Below are 13116 nucleotides of genomic sequence, written 5' to 3' on the forward strand. Positions count from 1 at the left end.
CCAACTGCCCCCTACACACTCAGGCTTCTCCAGCTCTGCCGGCGTTTGAAAATCACATAACCAACAACTAGAGTTGGAGATGTTTTCACTAACACATCACAACTGCTAAGTCCTGGCTGCATTATTAACCTGTTGTCTAAACATGAAGAGTAAACCATTTAGATTAACTTGTTAATTTACTCCTTTACATATAAAACAGCTCTTTTTCTCCTTTCCTCCTTGTCTGGTGGGAAAGGAGCTTCATTTGCCTGTAGGGTTGTTCCTGCCTGAGAAGGTGCTGTGAGCAGTGCTCGCAGAAGTTGTGTCTCCCACATCCTTCCAGCAGCTTCTCAGGTTTTCCTTTGCTAGGACATCACCTTGCTAATAGCCTTGGTTAGGCACTTGCCAGGGAAAAAAAGGGAAATATCCATGTTGGATGCGAAGGAGACAGAGAGCAGAGTAACATCAGCCTATTGCTGGCATCTTCTTCAGACTTGGCTTTGGGTTTCAATTAACGACAGAGGATAGTTGGGGAAGGACTGAATCCTATGGAACTACATCAAACAGTTTCCTAGAAGGATCTCTGCAAGAGGGTTTTTTTAATACTTCCATGGTTTCCAGTTCTGAGCAAGGACTATCTTATAAGTAGAGCGCTGAGAAATGTATGACCATTGATTGAAAACTATGGAATTAAGATGTTACTTGGAAAAAGAAAGGATTAGTACCCTGGCTAATCTAAGCATAACTAGAAAATGTGTTTCATCACCCTGTACAAAAGGATGTTGTTCAACACACCCTCCTGTAACTAATAGGGGTAGAACTAATATGAAAAATAATACACCCCTAGAAAAAGGATTATTGTAGCAGTAGAAGGAGCGATTTTTATAATCGATGTAAAATAGGTAAAGCCCTGAGTGTCACACCTAGAATATTGGTTAGTAACGCTGAGCAAGATCGAGTTTATAATTCACAGGGTCTGACTTGAAGTTCATTTGCAGAGAAGGGAATACAGAGATTTTATGTTCCTGATACACACAGCACACATAAACACTTTAAGATAGATAAATAGATGTATTTCCGCATGTGCATTACAATGCAGTAAGTTTTTATTCTTTCACATGTGTACTTTGTGTACATTCCTTGTGCAAACATATGTATCTACAGAAAGACATGTCTATATATTATATTATATATCCATTTATTATATATATTATATAGTCATCCATATATTTATTATATATCCATTCACTATATATATATATTATATATTCATAGACATTGATGTTTACATTCACATGCATGTGCCATTAGTGCATGGAAGTAGAGATGCATCTTAGGCAACTACTCAACTGTTAAGATGTTTAGATGCCAGGGACAATGTCTGACAATACCTGCAAGGAGGAGCTTAGCAGTATTTGGACAGAGGGCTGAACTTCATGACTACCTGAAGTGTCCCCACATCCCAATAATAAGAGAAATTTGCTGCTAGGGTCCAGGGGGAGGATGGACACACATGACTTATTTGGGTTTATTTGGGATTTTTTTCCTTTTGTCTAACATTAATTCCTTGATACAGTCTTTTCTGTCTTCACTAGCTTCCCAGGGACTGTAGCATTCCAGTGAGAGCCAGGCCTCTGACACAGGGGATGGGTACCTGCATAAAGGAGCAGGGGGAGATTCTATTGTGGGCAGCACCTCTGCCTGGGAGATGAGGAGAGCAGAGGTGTGTGCACTGAGTCTGCAATAGCCCTTCTCCTTCCCTCTCGCTCTATCTGAAGTCTGTTGTATATTTGTTCCTTCACGGCTCCTCGTCCTTAGATTAGATTTCTCCTTTCTCATTACCAACCTTAATAGACCCTTCAGACCTCATTCCAGCCCCAGATATTATCTGACCCGTATAATTAATTAATTATAGCCCAAATATTATAGATTATTAAAAATAGCATAACTAATAGTGTAATATCTCAAGCTGTCGACTTTAATAGTCAACATTGTCTTGGTCTCTCTTATCAGGCTGGGACACCCGGTGAGAATATTGATTTCTGGTAATTTTAACCATCATCTGCCATCCTGATGGGTAATTGTCAGATTTTCACCAGAGTCAGAGCTCATTTGAAATCGTTAAACCGTCGGCAAGGCTCACAGTTGATCTTAATGTTTCCTTTTTCTCCCCCTTCAATATGTTTCAGCAACAGAGAGGAAAATAAATAGAAAGAGAAAAGGAGAGCAAGAGAGAGCTGCCTGCGTGCCGGCCATCTGATTTCTCTTTTATTTTATTTTTCCCTTTACACGTACGGCCCCCACGATGCAGAGGGGCTGTGTGTGCCCCCTCCACCACCGTTTCCCCCCCTCTTTGAACCTTTCCTTAGAAATAGTAGTAGTAATAATAATAATAAATAACAATCGAGCCCACTGGGGACGGGTGGGTCCCCGGTGCTGCTGTCGGTGCGGCACCCCCGGCTCGGGGCATGGGGGACAGGATCGGGAGTGCTCCCCCAGCCAGGAAGGATACCCCTCTCCTCGGCTGCTTCCCACGCGTGTCCCGCCCGTGCCGAGGGCTGGGGCAGCGGGAACAGGAACTGGGGTTGGTACCCGGGAAAGAGGGGGGGGCATCTCCCCGTTCTACCCCCTCCCTGCCCCGCATCCCGGCGGGTGGCCCGGGGATGCTCCCGGGGGCGCCTCCAGCCTCCTGCCAGCAAAACGGATCGGCTTTCGCGAGGTGTGTGTGAAAAAGCCTCTGCAGAGCCGATCCCAGCCGCGATAAGTGACAACAAGGCACTTTATTAGTATTTTATATAAACTCCCGGGTGCTGGGAGATAAGCGCCCAAATTAGGAGGCGGGAGGGGGCGGGGGGGGCGAGCGGCTGGTTAAACGGGGATCCACCGAGATGAGGCTTGAAGGGCGACGAGGGACCCGGGTGTGGTGCCCCTCTCTCTTGTCCCCCCCTCTTCCTCCGTCCCCCCCCAGCAGCGCCCATCCTCAGCCACCCCCGGGGCTGCCCTCGGGCTGCCGCGGAGCTGGGAGGGAGCCGGCGAGAGGGAAGGGAACTGTTTAATAGATCCTCCGAGGATTCCCCTAGAGCATTATTTAAACTTCTAATTATGATTCATGTGTGTGATAATATTAATTTAATAATCAAGGAGCTGTGCAGGAAGCATTAACCTCAATTAAGCTCATTACTACCCTAACCTGGAATCCCTAGGGCTTTTAAATCTTCTACTATGAGGACCTGACACCGCATTGATAGAGGGCGAGATCTGCTTCAGAATCTTTTTTTCTTCCTAAATCATTTTCCTTCGTGGGTAGAGTTAATTAATTCCCTGATTTTGGCTTGGGGGTGCATGGAGGAGGATCTGCACTTTCCCGAGGAGAGCCGGGCATCCCGATGTGACCACTCAATTCTGCCCTGTGCGGGGGGACACTCGCGGGGCACAAAATCAGGATAAGACCAAGAGCCATGTGCGAGGCTCGGGGGCTGTTCCCATGGCTGCTTGCGGCCTCAGGAGCCATAATAATAATAATAATAATAATAATAATAGTAGTAGTAGTAGTAGTAGTAATAATAATAATAATAATAATAATAGAGTAACCCGTCTAGAGCAAAAGGAGATGAGTTTTGGACCCCTATTGCGTTTGGAAACAAAATGAGGAAGATGAGAAGCCCAAGGGAGTTCCTGGCCCCCCCAGCCGGGCAGACACGGCCCCGGAAAGCCCCTTGCCAGCGGGACCCCTCTGTACCGGGGCTGCGGGCAGCGCCGAGCGCGGAGGGACGCAGACTCTCCGCGCCTGGTGGTGCAGCCACCTGAGTGACCTTCTCGGCGCAATGAGGGGCTGCTAAATTGTTTTACCGCGGCGATAAATGCCCTTAATTACGCGAAGCTCCAGACCCCCAGGGACGAGGAGGGGGATGGCTGGAGAACAGTGAAAAAAAACCACAGTTCGTTGATCTGGAGGTCGCTGAAATATAATTTGAATTTCGGTATTAACTCATTAAGTTAAAACCCACTCGTAGCCGTGGGAGAGAGCAGGACCTCTTCCTTTGAGCCCAGCACCCCCGGACTCCCACGGGCCACGGCTTTGGGGTCTGCCGGGGTTGGGGAGCTGCGAAGGCACCCTGGGACCCGCAGGATTCCCGGCCTGCCTCCCTCCTGGGGTGCAGGGTGACCGGGCACCGGGGGGAGCCGGAGCAGAGCCCTCTGCGCGGTCCCACCTGCCCTGCACTGGCAGAACCGAGGCATCGGGTCCTGTCCTCAAACGCCACACCCCGGGGGCACACGGGGCTCGGGGTGGCCGAGGGGCCGGCGGCTCCCGGGAGATGCTCTGGCCACCGGTGCCTTCAAGCTCTGGAAATATCACTTCCCCGCAGGTATAATTCAGCCTAACTACAGAGATAACCATCGCTGCGGCGGGGAGGCTCGTAAAAACGCGAGGATGTTCCGTGTGATTCCCTATTTATTTCGGAGAAGGAAACGCTTCCGTGGGAGCTTTCCCCGGCAGGGCAAGGGATCCGGGCCCAAAACACCGGGACTTGGCTCTGCACGGCGCCGATGCCGCTTGTCTGAGGGTCCCCTGCCAGCCCCTCACCCCCAGCACCCTTCCGGCTGGCCCCGAAGGGCACCGTCTCCCGGGCGAGTGAGTCGGGAGAAGCTGTTGCTCGTCCATCCTGCGAGGAAAATGGAAAGAGAGGGAGACGGGACCGGTCACCCGGCCCGACTACGGGCGAGATATTACATGTCACAACTCATCTAGGGCCCCATAATCAGCGCTAACTTTCTGGTGAACAGATAACCAGAGATGGCAGATGGATGGAGATTGCACAAATGAGGCTCTAATTGACAATCAATTGTGATTAGGAGCAATAGAACATCTTTATAACACTCGCTTTAAACCGCCAACAAACAAAAGCGCCATGTGAGCTGGGGGTCCCGGTGGGATGGGGCCCGGTAGTGCCTCCTCAGCATCCCGGCGCACCCCCCTCAGCTCCCGGCGAGGGGGGGTTGTGTCTGTCGGTGCCCGGTGGCATCTGCAAGCACATCGGGGTGAACAGGAGGTGCCTCTGTTAGGGGGTGCTCCCTAGGGATGTTGGTCCTTCTGCTCTAAACGCCCAGCGCAGACCATGGAATTTGTGCTGTTGTCGCCGCTCTGGGCTCCTCACGCCTGGGAACGGTCCATGCCCGGGCACAGGAGTCAATTAGAATTAGGTTAATTTTTTTTCTAAGACCTGCTGACCCAAGGAATAAAAAATATCCCTACCACCGTCACCCCCAAATAAACTGCACTCTCAACGAAAAAAAAAAATGGTACAAATGCAGGCGAATCCGACTCAGCCGAGTCACCGGCACCCACCTAAACCACCATCTACTTTTCATAAATAATATCCCAGCGCTGTGGGCAGAAGTAATGGAAGGAAAAAATATTCCAAAAAAAAAAACAAACCGGATGGGATCAGAGACATGGCCGGAGGAGAAGGGAAAGAGGAGCTGTTAGCAAACAAACCAACAAACCCCTGCGTGTGGGTTCGTGTGAGTGTGTGCACACGCAGATTAAAACTTCGCTCTCGCTGTGTGTTCGTGGCAGCCCCGTCGGTGAGGTCAGGACAAGGGGGAGAGGTAATTACCTACACATGATCAGAGATTATACATACCATTTCAACCCAGGAGGTGATTTATAATTTAAAGATAAAGCATAATAAAGTCATAAAAGAGAAAGGACACTGTTGTGGTGTCTGATTAAAATCTAAGGGCTGGTGTATAATATATGAGCGGGGGCTGTTGTGGGCTCCGGCTCAGCGGGACTCCCCTGGGCCCAGCCCGCTGATGGACTAATCATGTCCAAGCCCTACCAAAATTACAAGCTGATTGTTTTACCCATTATTTCTCCCAACTTTTAATTTCTGCTTTCTAAAGGATCATTGCCCGCGGTAATTGCAAAGGACCTGTCCTTGTATGTGTCACCAGCCTCAAAGACAAAAAAAATCTAATTTTCCTTTTATGCTTTCTCTATTTTCCTACGCCCCCCCCCCCCTTTTTTTTTTCCTGGCAGCTAATTCAAACTGAATAGCGACTGGAGCGTCCAAAACAAGAATGAAATTGATATGATCAAAGCACACACGGCTCTACACGAAAGAGAAGGAAATTATGTAGGGGAAGAAAATCAGGTTTTATAATTCGCAGGAAATTTTATTCGGATATTTTAATTTTCCATAATTAAAACCACTTTTAATAAGAGAGTATTTTTTTCGAAAGTGAAAGTTAGGTCTGGTTATACCTTTACTCCTGCATGGAAGGGAACAGACCTTTTCTCCCGGTTATTCAAGATTTATTGATCGTCGTGTTTTGTCTTGTGCCGTTTAAACGTATTAATTTTCTTCCGGCACTTTCCTGGCACTTACATTTGATATTTAATTTTAATTAATTAGCTAAGAGGGAGAGAGAGAGAAGTGTATGAGGGGGTGTGTGTCCGCTGACACAAGGTCCGCTCCAACCGCTAAACCTCCGTCCATAATTTTCTCCTTTTGTTCTAATTTAATAAACCCAGCAGGGAAGGGAAACAGGTGCTGGGGGGCTGACACCTCTGAGCCCACACACACACACATCCACATAATCCCCTTTTGATCATCTAACTCCACCATTAGGGATGGAAGACCTTAAGTTCCCATTTTCTGTGTATAATATCTTCTTTATATTGATCCCGCAATTATTTAAAAGAAAGCGTCATCTCCTCCCACTTCTCCAAATAAGGCTATTTAGATGCTTTCCAGATGAGTGGAGGTGTGCTGAAACAGAGCTGACAGCCAAGTATATCACAGCCAACACCATCCTTCATTCGCTCTCTCCCTCTCTGCCCCCCTCCCCCCGGCACACACTTTCACCGTGTCTCTCCGCCAGTGATGAAGATTACAGACTATTATGGGCAAGGGATTAATTTGTAGCCAATTACAATCCAGTGCTAAATATGAATGCATAAATAAGATACAGCCTTGCCTCTGTGTGTGTGCGAGAGAGAAGAGGGGAGGGGGGGCAGGAGCTCCTGAGCAGCCTGGCGAGGATGATGAGAAGGAAGAAGGAGCTGCTGAGTGGAGGTTCTGAGCCGAGCATCACCTTGTGACTCCCTGCCTCCCCCGGAGGCTCCCGGCGGCTGGACCCAGCGCAGCCCCGGGGAGCTGAAGGCAGCGGCTCGTCCTGAGCCGGAGCGGTGCTGGGGAGGAGTTTCCAGATCAACTTCGCCGGAGGAAGGAGGGAGGGGGAGAGCAAGAGGGGAGGGGGGGGGGGGGAGAAGTTGCGACCGAGAGGGGCTCTGCAAAGAGTCATGAATGTGAGCAGAGACAAGGTCGGTGACATCTCCATCCCGACAGCGGCAGCCGCGGCGGTGACAGCCCCCGCAGTCGGCATCGGCGGGGAGCCCCGCGGCTGCCACGGGGAAGGGATGGACGGCCGCGGGGAGCAGCGGCTCTCGGCCGGCGGCGAGCTGCCGCTCTACTGCCCTGCCAACCGGGACAGGCAAGGGGACAGCCAGAGCAACACCCCCGGACAAGAGGGGGCAGTGGCCGCGCTGCCCATGGTGCACAGAACCACCTCCTTCTCCGTGCTCGACATCCTGGACCCTAACAAGTTCAACAGCAAGCGGCGGCAGTGCGCGGGCTTGTACAAATCGGCGGGGACCGAGTTCACTCTGGGGGCGGAGGATAAGCCCGAGGACTCAGGGACGGAGCTGGTCGAGCAAAAGGCTCTCGCCGAAGATTTCGACGCGTGCAAGAAATCCGCAGAGCTGATCAGTAAGTAGGTCTGGGGGCTCGGAGCCCCTCCGAGCTCCCCGAGCAAGGGGCTCGCATGCTTTGACAGGTCATCCTTCCCCCGCTGGCAGCCTCGGGAGCCGGGGCGCTGGGGAAGGACAAATGCGCCCTGCACTGCTGCTGCTGGATGTGGAGAGGTGGAATTCTGTGTTAGGCTGAGGGATGGCAGGGCGGGGAGCCGGGAGCATCACCCCGGGACTGGCCGGGATTGGGTTCCCGGAGCTCGGCACCGGCCGGGCTCCACTCCCCGCCTGTCCGAGGAGTTCAGCGGGGATACACTGGTCTATTCGCCCAGTTCATCCCCCGGGGAGGCAGGATCAGCCCTGGAGGTGCCGGCCCGGCCGGGTCGGGCAGGGACCCCGCCGTCCTCCTCCTCCTCTCGGGCAGGGGCAGCGGTGGCTGCGAGCTCCGGCTCAGACGAACTTGCGAGCTGCTCCTTCGGCTTCGGTGGGCCGGAGCTCCAGCCCCGGGGCTGTGAAAACCCTCCCTCCGTACCCCCATCTCGCCTGGGTCCCCGCAGGCTTTTATGACTTTGTATCTCTCTCTCCCAGCCCTGGACCCCTCTCCTGTCCTCCCCCCGCCGCTGCCGCCCGTTGCTCTGGGCGACAGATTCAATTTTCTCTCTCCCCTTGGCTTTTTTAGGACAAATCAGACTAATTGTGACAAAATGCTGGTTATCTCTGGAAAAACAATTAAATTCCTTCGATTACATTTAAGGTAAAATGTGCTTAGCAGCGTAAAGAGGCTGGATAATGGGGAAAATCGCCCCAGAGTGGCATGTAGGACTGCCTGGATCGATATCCTATTATCGAATTGTGCATATCTCTTTCAAGCACCTTGCAAACTCTTCCCTAACATCTAAATTATAGGGTCAAAATTCGGATAATTACTCGATTAAAACCTATTACACTTATTAGGGCTCGCTATTGATCGGGAATTGCATTCGACCCAAGCTCTAGATTGCTTTTTCTTTCTGGGTCCAAATATCCCAACTTTCTCACCTCTAAACACCGAGACTCTGGGGATCGCAGAGGGTTTCCGGCAAAAGACGGTTGTTGTGAAAAATATAAATAGTTATTCCATGTCCTGAGAGGGGACAGAAGGGGTAGCGGGCGGCGGGGGATAAACTTCTCTGTTAAGGAAAAATAATTTCTCTGTGTCTGAAGGGAAGAGAGGAGGACTCGGAGGTTTCCAACCCCGCCATAACAGGACTCTGTCAGTTAAAATTATTCAGCAAAAGCGGTCTGGAATCTGCTCCAGACCGAGCCTTGACGCATTTTTCATCTGTAAGGCAAAAGCAGGAACGGGGCATTAATAGAATTCAAAAGACATTTTTTAAAGCAGTGCGGAGCTGGGTTAGTAATTATTCCCCTAAACTCATCTGACTTTTGTCATATTAAATAGATCTGGGCGATCAGAAAGACTGACGAGGTCAGCCTATCGCTAATCTCACACTTTTATCTCCAGACAAGGAGAGAAATGCAACTCCATCCCTTCCCTCAAAATAAATACCCTTGGAGGCTCCACGCCGCGGTCCGCTTTGCCCGCTGACAAGTTCCCCGGACTCTCCGCACATGGAGCCCTTCGGCCACGTCGCCTCAATGTTATGGCAACGGTCAGGAATAGGTCTGGGACTGCTCGAAAATCACGAAATTTAATTATTCTCTTTCCCTATCGTAATCAATATTAGTTCAAGCGGTGGTTTAATGTAGGAGAAGTGTTCCGAAAAGTAGCTCTGGCCAGAAAAGTATCAACACCCCCGGAAAACGCAAAGGCTTTCTGGCCAAAGGAGACTGGCAACGGCGCTCGTCACTCGCCGCTCGTAAAACTATTTTAATGTCAAAAATATCAGGTAAAAGTCTCTAGTGAATTCCCATTTAACATATTCCAGAAAAAAAACCCGGCAAATCCAGCGTCCATCTCCGTCGCCAGTTCTATTCGCGTTGCATTTTTTTTTGTCTTAAAAAAATTTCGTTGGGCTACGGCAGGGGTTTCCTAGAGGGAAAATTAAACCTCAAAACTGCCAGCTGCGGGTTCCCGGTCCGGTCCGTGTGTGAGTGCTGGGGCTGCGCTCAGCTCCCGGGTCTGCTGCGCAGAGGTAGCTACGCGCACTTTTTATTAATTGTTGTTGCAAAAATTACGCCCTGCAATTTCTAACAGGTTCTACAGGTTGCAGGACACTCGTCTGCACTCACGGGGTCGGGCTGGGAGAAAACTGCCCCGGTTCCCGTCTGTACGGTGGCGATCGCCCGCCTATTCCGTGCGCCGACCTGAACAGAAAGCTGGAAAGGGCTCCTCATGAACCCCGAGTTATTAAGGGATATTTTCCGGGTGAAAAGAACTACCATAAACTTCTCTGCCCCTTTTTCTCCAACTAAACCATCCCTATCCGAAATCAGCGCGCTGAACAAAATACACTTTTAAAACCACCCTTAATTTTACACATGGGCGTTAGAGGGTCCGATGTGGGGATACGGACGAAATTTGAGGTGTGTTCAGGTTTTTTGAGGATTAAAACCAACTAAATTACGGGCAGGATAAAGGTGACAGACCAGCGATTCATTTCTCATTTATGTATCTCCGTTAACCAAGTTGAAGGAGTCCTTGATTAGGGGTTCCCGGAGCTGCTCCCCCGTTGCGAGTGGAGGGAAGTTTAGGAGTGTCTGAAAGCACCGGCTAAAAAAGACGATACTCACAGGCCTCTGCCCCCGACCTGCCCGCGGGGCCTCCCCCACCCCCGTCCCGTGGAGAGGATTCTCCTCCCGCTCCCCCGAAGGAGCCCGGGCCGGGGTGAGGAGGAGTCGGTTCTCCGGAAAACGCAATTTGCTTTTAGGCTTCCTAATGACAGAACCGTCAGCAGAAGTCCAATAGCTTTAAATATCGGATAATTACCCTGTTCTCCGATGGAGACCCGTTAATTGGAGCGTAATATAAACCCAAATAAATTAAATGACCGTTAACTAGTTTGTACATTGCACAAAATGAGTTTAATTAAGTTTGTATCTGCTCTGCTAATCAATACAAGTATTTACTCCACTTTAATACTTCCATTTCGGGAAGTGACAAGAGGTCAAACCAGACGCAGGAAGGGTTAAAAATGCCAGAGCAAAAACCAGCAAACCTCCCATCGATTCGGAGATTTCCGTCACTAAAATTGTTAGAAGCGCTGTGACATCCCAGGCACGGCTGGCTCGGCCCGGGCGGGGGTTGTCCTCGCCTGCTCCTCGTCCCTTCCAGCTTCCCGGGGACACCCACCCTGCTGTCTTCCCAAATTCTTTTCCAGCCACCGGTTGTTTTGTGGGCGCGTTGGCGGCGGTGGGAAGGGGGTTGTATCCCCTGGCCCGGGCCATATCTCGGCGCCAGCTCTTGCCGAAAGTCGGTAGCTCGGAAGGGGCAGCTCTGGGAAAGCCTTGCCGGGCTGGACAGCCCCTTCTCTGCCCCAGGGCTGCAGAGAAGGCTCGTAGGTGAAGGCTGTCCTCGGAGGCGGCTCCGAACCACTGTCCTGGCCGCTTCTGCCCGGCTCCTCGCCATGTGTCCCCAGTCCAGCCCCGGCTCCTCTCCGTGTGCTTCCAGGCCACTCCCGGAGCAGGGGGCCGGAGGAGCCAGGGGGCCCGGACCAGCCGCATCCCCACGGCGGGTGGAGAGTTGGGGAGGGCCGGGCATCCTTTTCCCGACAGCCGCGGGGATACGGGGTGGGTGAATCCCGGGGGGGGGGACCGGTTCCTCCTGGGGCCGGGCGGGGCCGGGAGCCGGGCGGCGATCCCTGACAGCGTCTGTCGCTTGTCCGCAGAGGACGGGGAGCTCTACAAGGCCGAGGAGTGCGACCTGGACTACAGCAGCCGGCCGAGCCGCAGCCCCGACAGCGAGCTGCCGGACGACGAGGAGCTGTGCAGCGAGGAGAGCGGCAGCACCAGCAGCAGCAGCGGCGGCAGCTCCGGCCCGGCGGCTCCCGGAGAGCCCGACCCGGGGCCGCTCCGAGCAGAGCCGGCCGAGCCGGGGGGTGTCCCAGCCCCGCCGCCCCCACCGCCGCCCCCGCCGCCGCCGCCCGTCGGGGCGCAGCCCGGCCCGCAGGCCAAGCCCAAGAGGAAGAGGACGGGCTCGGACTCCAAGTCGGGCAAGCCCCGTCGGGCGCGGACAGCCTTCACCTACGAGCAGCTGGTGGCGCTGGAAAACAAGTTCAAGTCCACGCGGTACCTGTCGGTGTGCGAGCGCCTCAACCTGGCGCTGTCGCTCAGCCTCACCGAGACGCAGGTGAAGATCTGGTTCCAGAACCGGCGCACCAAGTGGAAGAAGCAGAACCCCGGGGCGGACACCAGCGCGCCCACGGGCGGGGGCGGGGGCGGCGGGGCGGGGGGCGCGCTGGGCGGGGGGGCGCTGCCGGGGGGGCTCAGCCCGCTCAGCCACTCGCCGCCCATGGGCGCCCCGCTCTCCATGCACGGCCCCGGCAGCTACGCCGGGCACCCGGCCGGGGGGCTGGTCTGCGCCGCACAGCTGCCCTTCCTGCCCAGCCCCGCCGTCCTCTCGCCCTTCGTCCTGGGGTCCCAGACTTACGGCGCCCCGGCTTTCTACACCCCGCACCTATAAGCCCCGACGCCCCTTCCTCATCCTCCTTATTCCCGGCCCATTCCCGCTGTGCCCCTTCGGGACCACCCGGCCGGGCTCCGGGGGAGCCGCTCACCGCACGACCCCCCGCTCCCGAGAGGTGAAACCAAGAACCGACTGGCAGCGACACCGGGGGGGTGGAAGAGAAGGGACAGCCAGGTGTTCCCACTGCCCCCCGGCTGCCACCGACCCCGGGGGTGCAAAGGGGCGGCCCCCCCGCCCTCCGTCCTTTCTACGGCCCTTTTTCTACGCGATGTGTCCGGACTGCGCTGCTGAAGGGAGGAGGAGGAGGAAAACCTCCCTCCCCCGTGTACATACAAGTAGATGTAAATCATTGTTACCTGTATTTTTATTTTTTCACCGTCCCTCGTTGCTATGTGGGTTTGATTAATTTTATTATTATTATTATTATTATTATTATTATTATTTGACTTTGTTTTTATTCTGGTCTGGCCACACTCAAAAGACTTTAAAAAAGAAAATATTATGTACCCATTTGACTCTCAGGGTAAAGCAGAGAACTTATCGGTCCTGTCCCTCGACATTGCCGAGGCAACGACGCTCCGCTCCCTCCCGTGACCTCACGGTGACGACGGATATTTTTTACAGACGTCACTCTCGAACGACCCCCGAGCTCGGCTGAGACCCTGCGGACCCGCGGGGGCGAGGGAATCTCGCCTGGGAAGGGGCGGCGAGGGCAGCTGCTGGGGCGCAGGGCTGGTTTTTTTACGTTAACCATTTC

General features: G+C 53.0%; 1 protein-coding gene across 1 annotated transcript; it reads left to right on the forward strand.

Moving 5' to 3' along the window:
- Positions 1-7288: 7288 nt before the first annotated feature.
- On the forward strand, positions 7289-12356 carry NKX1-1 (NK1 homeobox 1). The gene is made up of 4 exons (XM_051798111.1): positions 7289-7754; positions 9933-10103; positions 11314-11772; positions 11824-12356. Exons 1-4 carry the CDS (start codon positions 7289-7291, stop codon positions 12354-12356), a joined length of 1629 nt encoding a protein of 542 aa, XP_051654071.1.
- The last annotated feature ends 760 nt before the right edge of the window (positions 12357-13116 follow it).

This window comes from Manacus candei, unplaced genomic scaffold (assembly GCF_025592945.1).
Source record: "Manacus candei isolate 608988 ecotype Guabito, Panama unplaced genomic scaffold, ASM2559294v1 h1tg000048l, whole genome shotgun sequence".
NCBI classification, from domain to species: domain Eukaryota; kingdom Metazoa; phylum Chordata; class Aves; order Passeriformes; family Pipridae; genus Manacus; species Manacus candei.

What these genes read in the sequence shown, in the direction of transcription:
- NKX1-1 (XM_051798111.1), top strand. Translation starts at nt 7,289, where the DNA reads ATGAATGTGAGCAGAGACAAGGTCGGTGACATCTCCATCCCGACAGCG. An exon ending in TATTAAGGGATATTTTCCGG is followed by an intron (nt 10,104 to 11,313) that starts GTGAAAAGAACT and finishes ATGTGTCCCCAG; the next exon opens with TCCAGCCCCGGCTCCTCTCC. An exon ending in AGAGCCGGCCGAGCCGGGGG is followed by an intron (nt 11,773 to 11,823) that starts GTGTCCCAGCCC and finishes CGCCGCCCGTCG; the next exon opens with GGGCGCAGCCCGGCCCGCAG.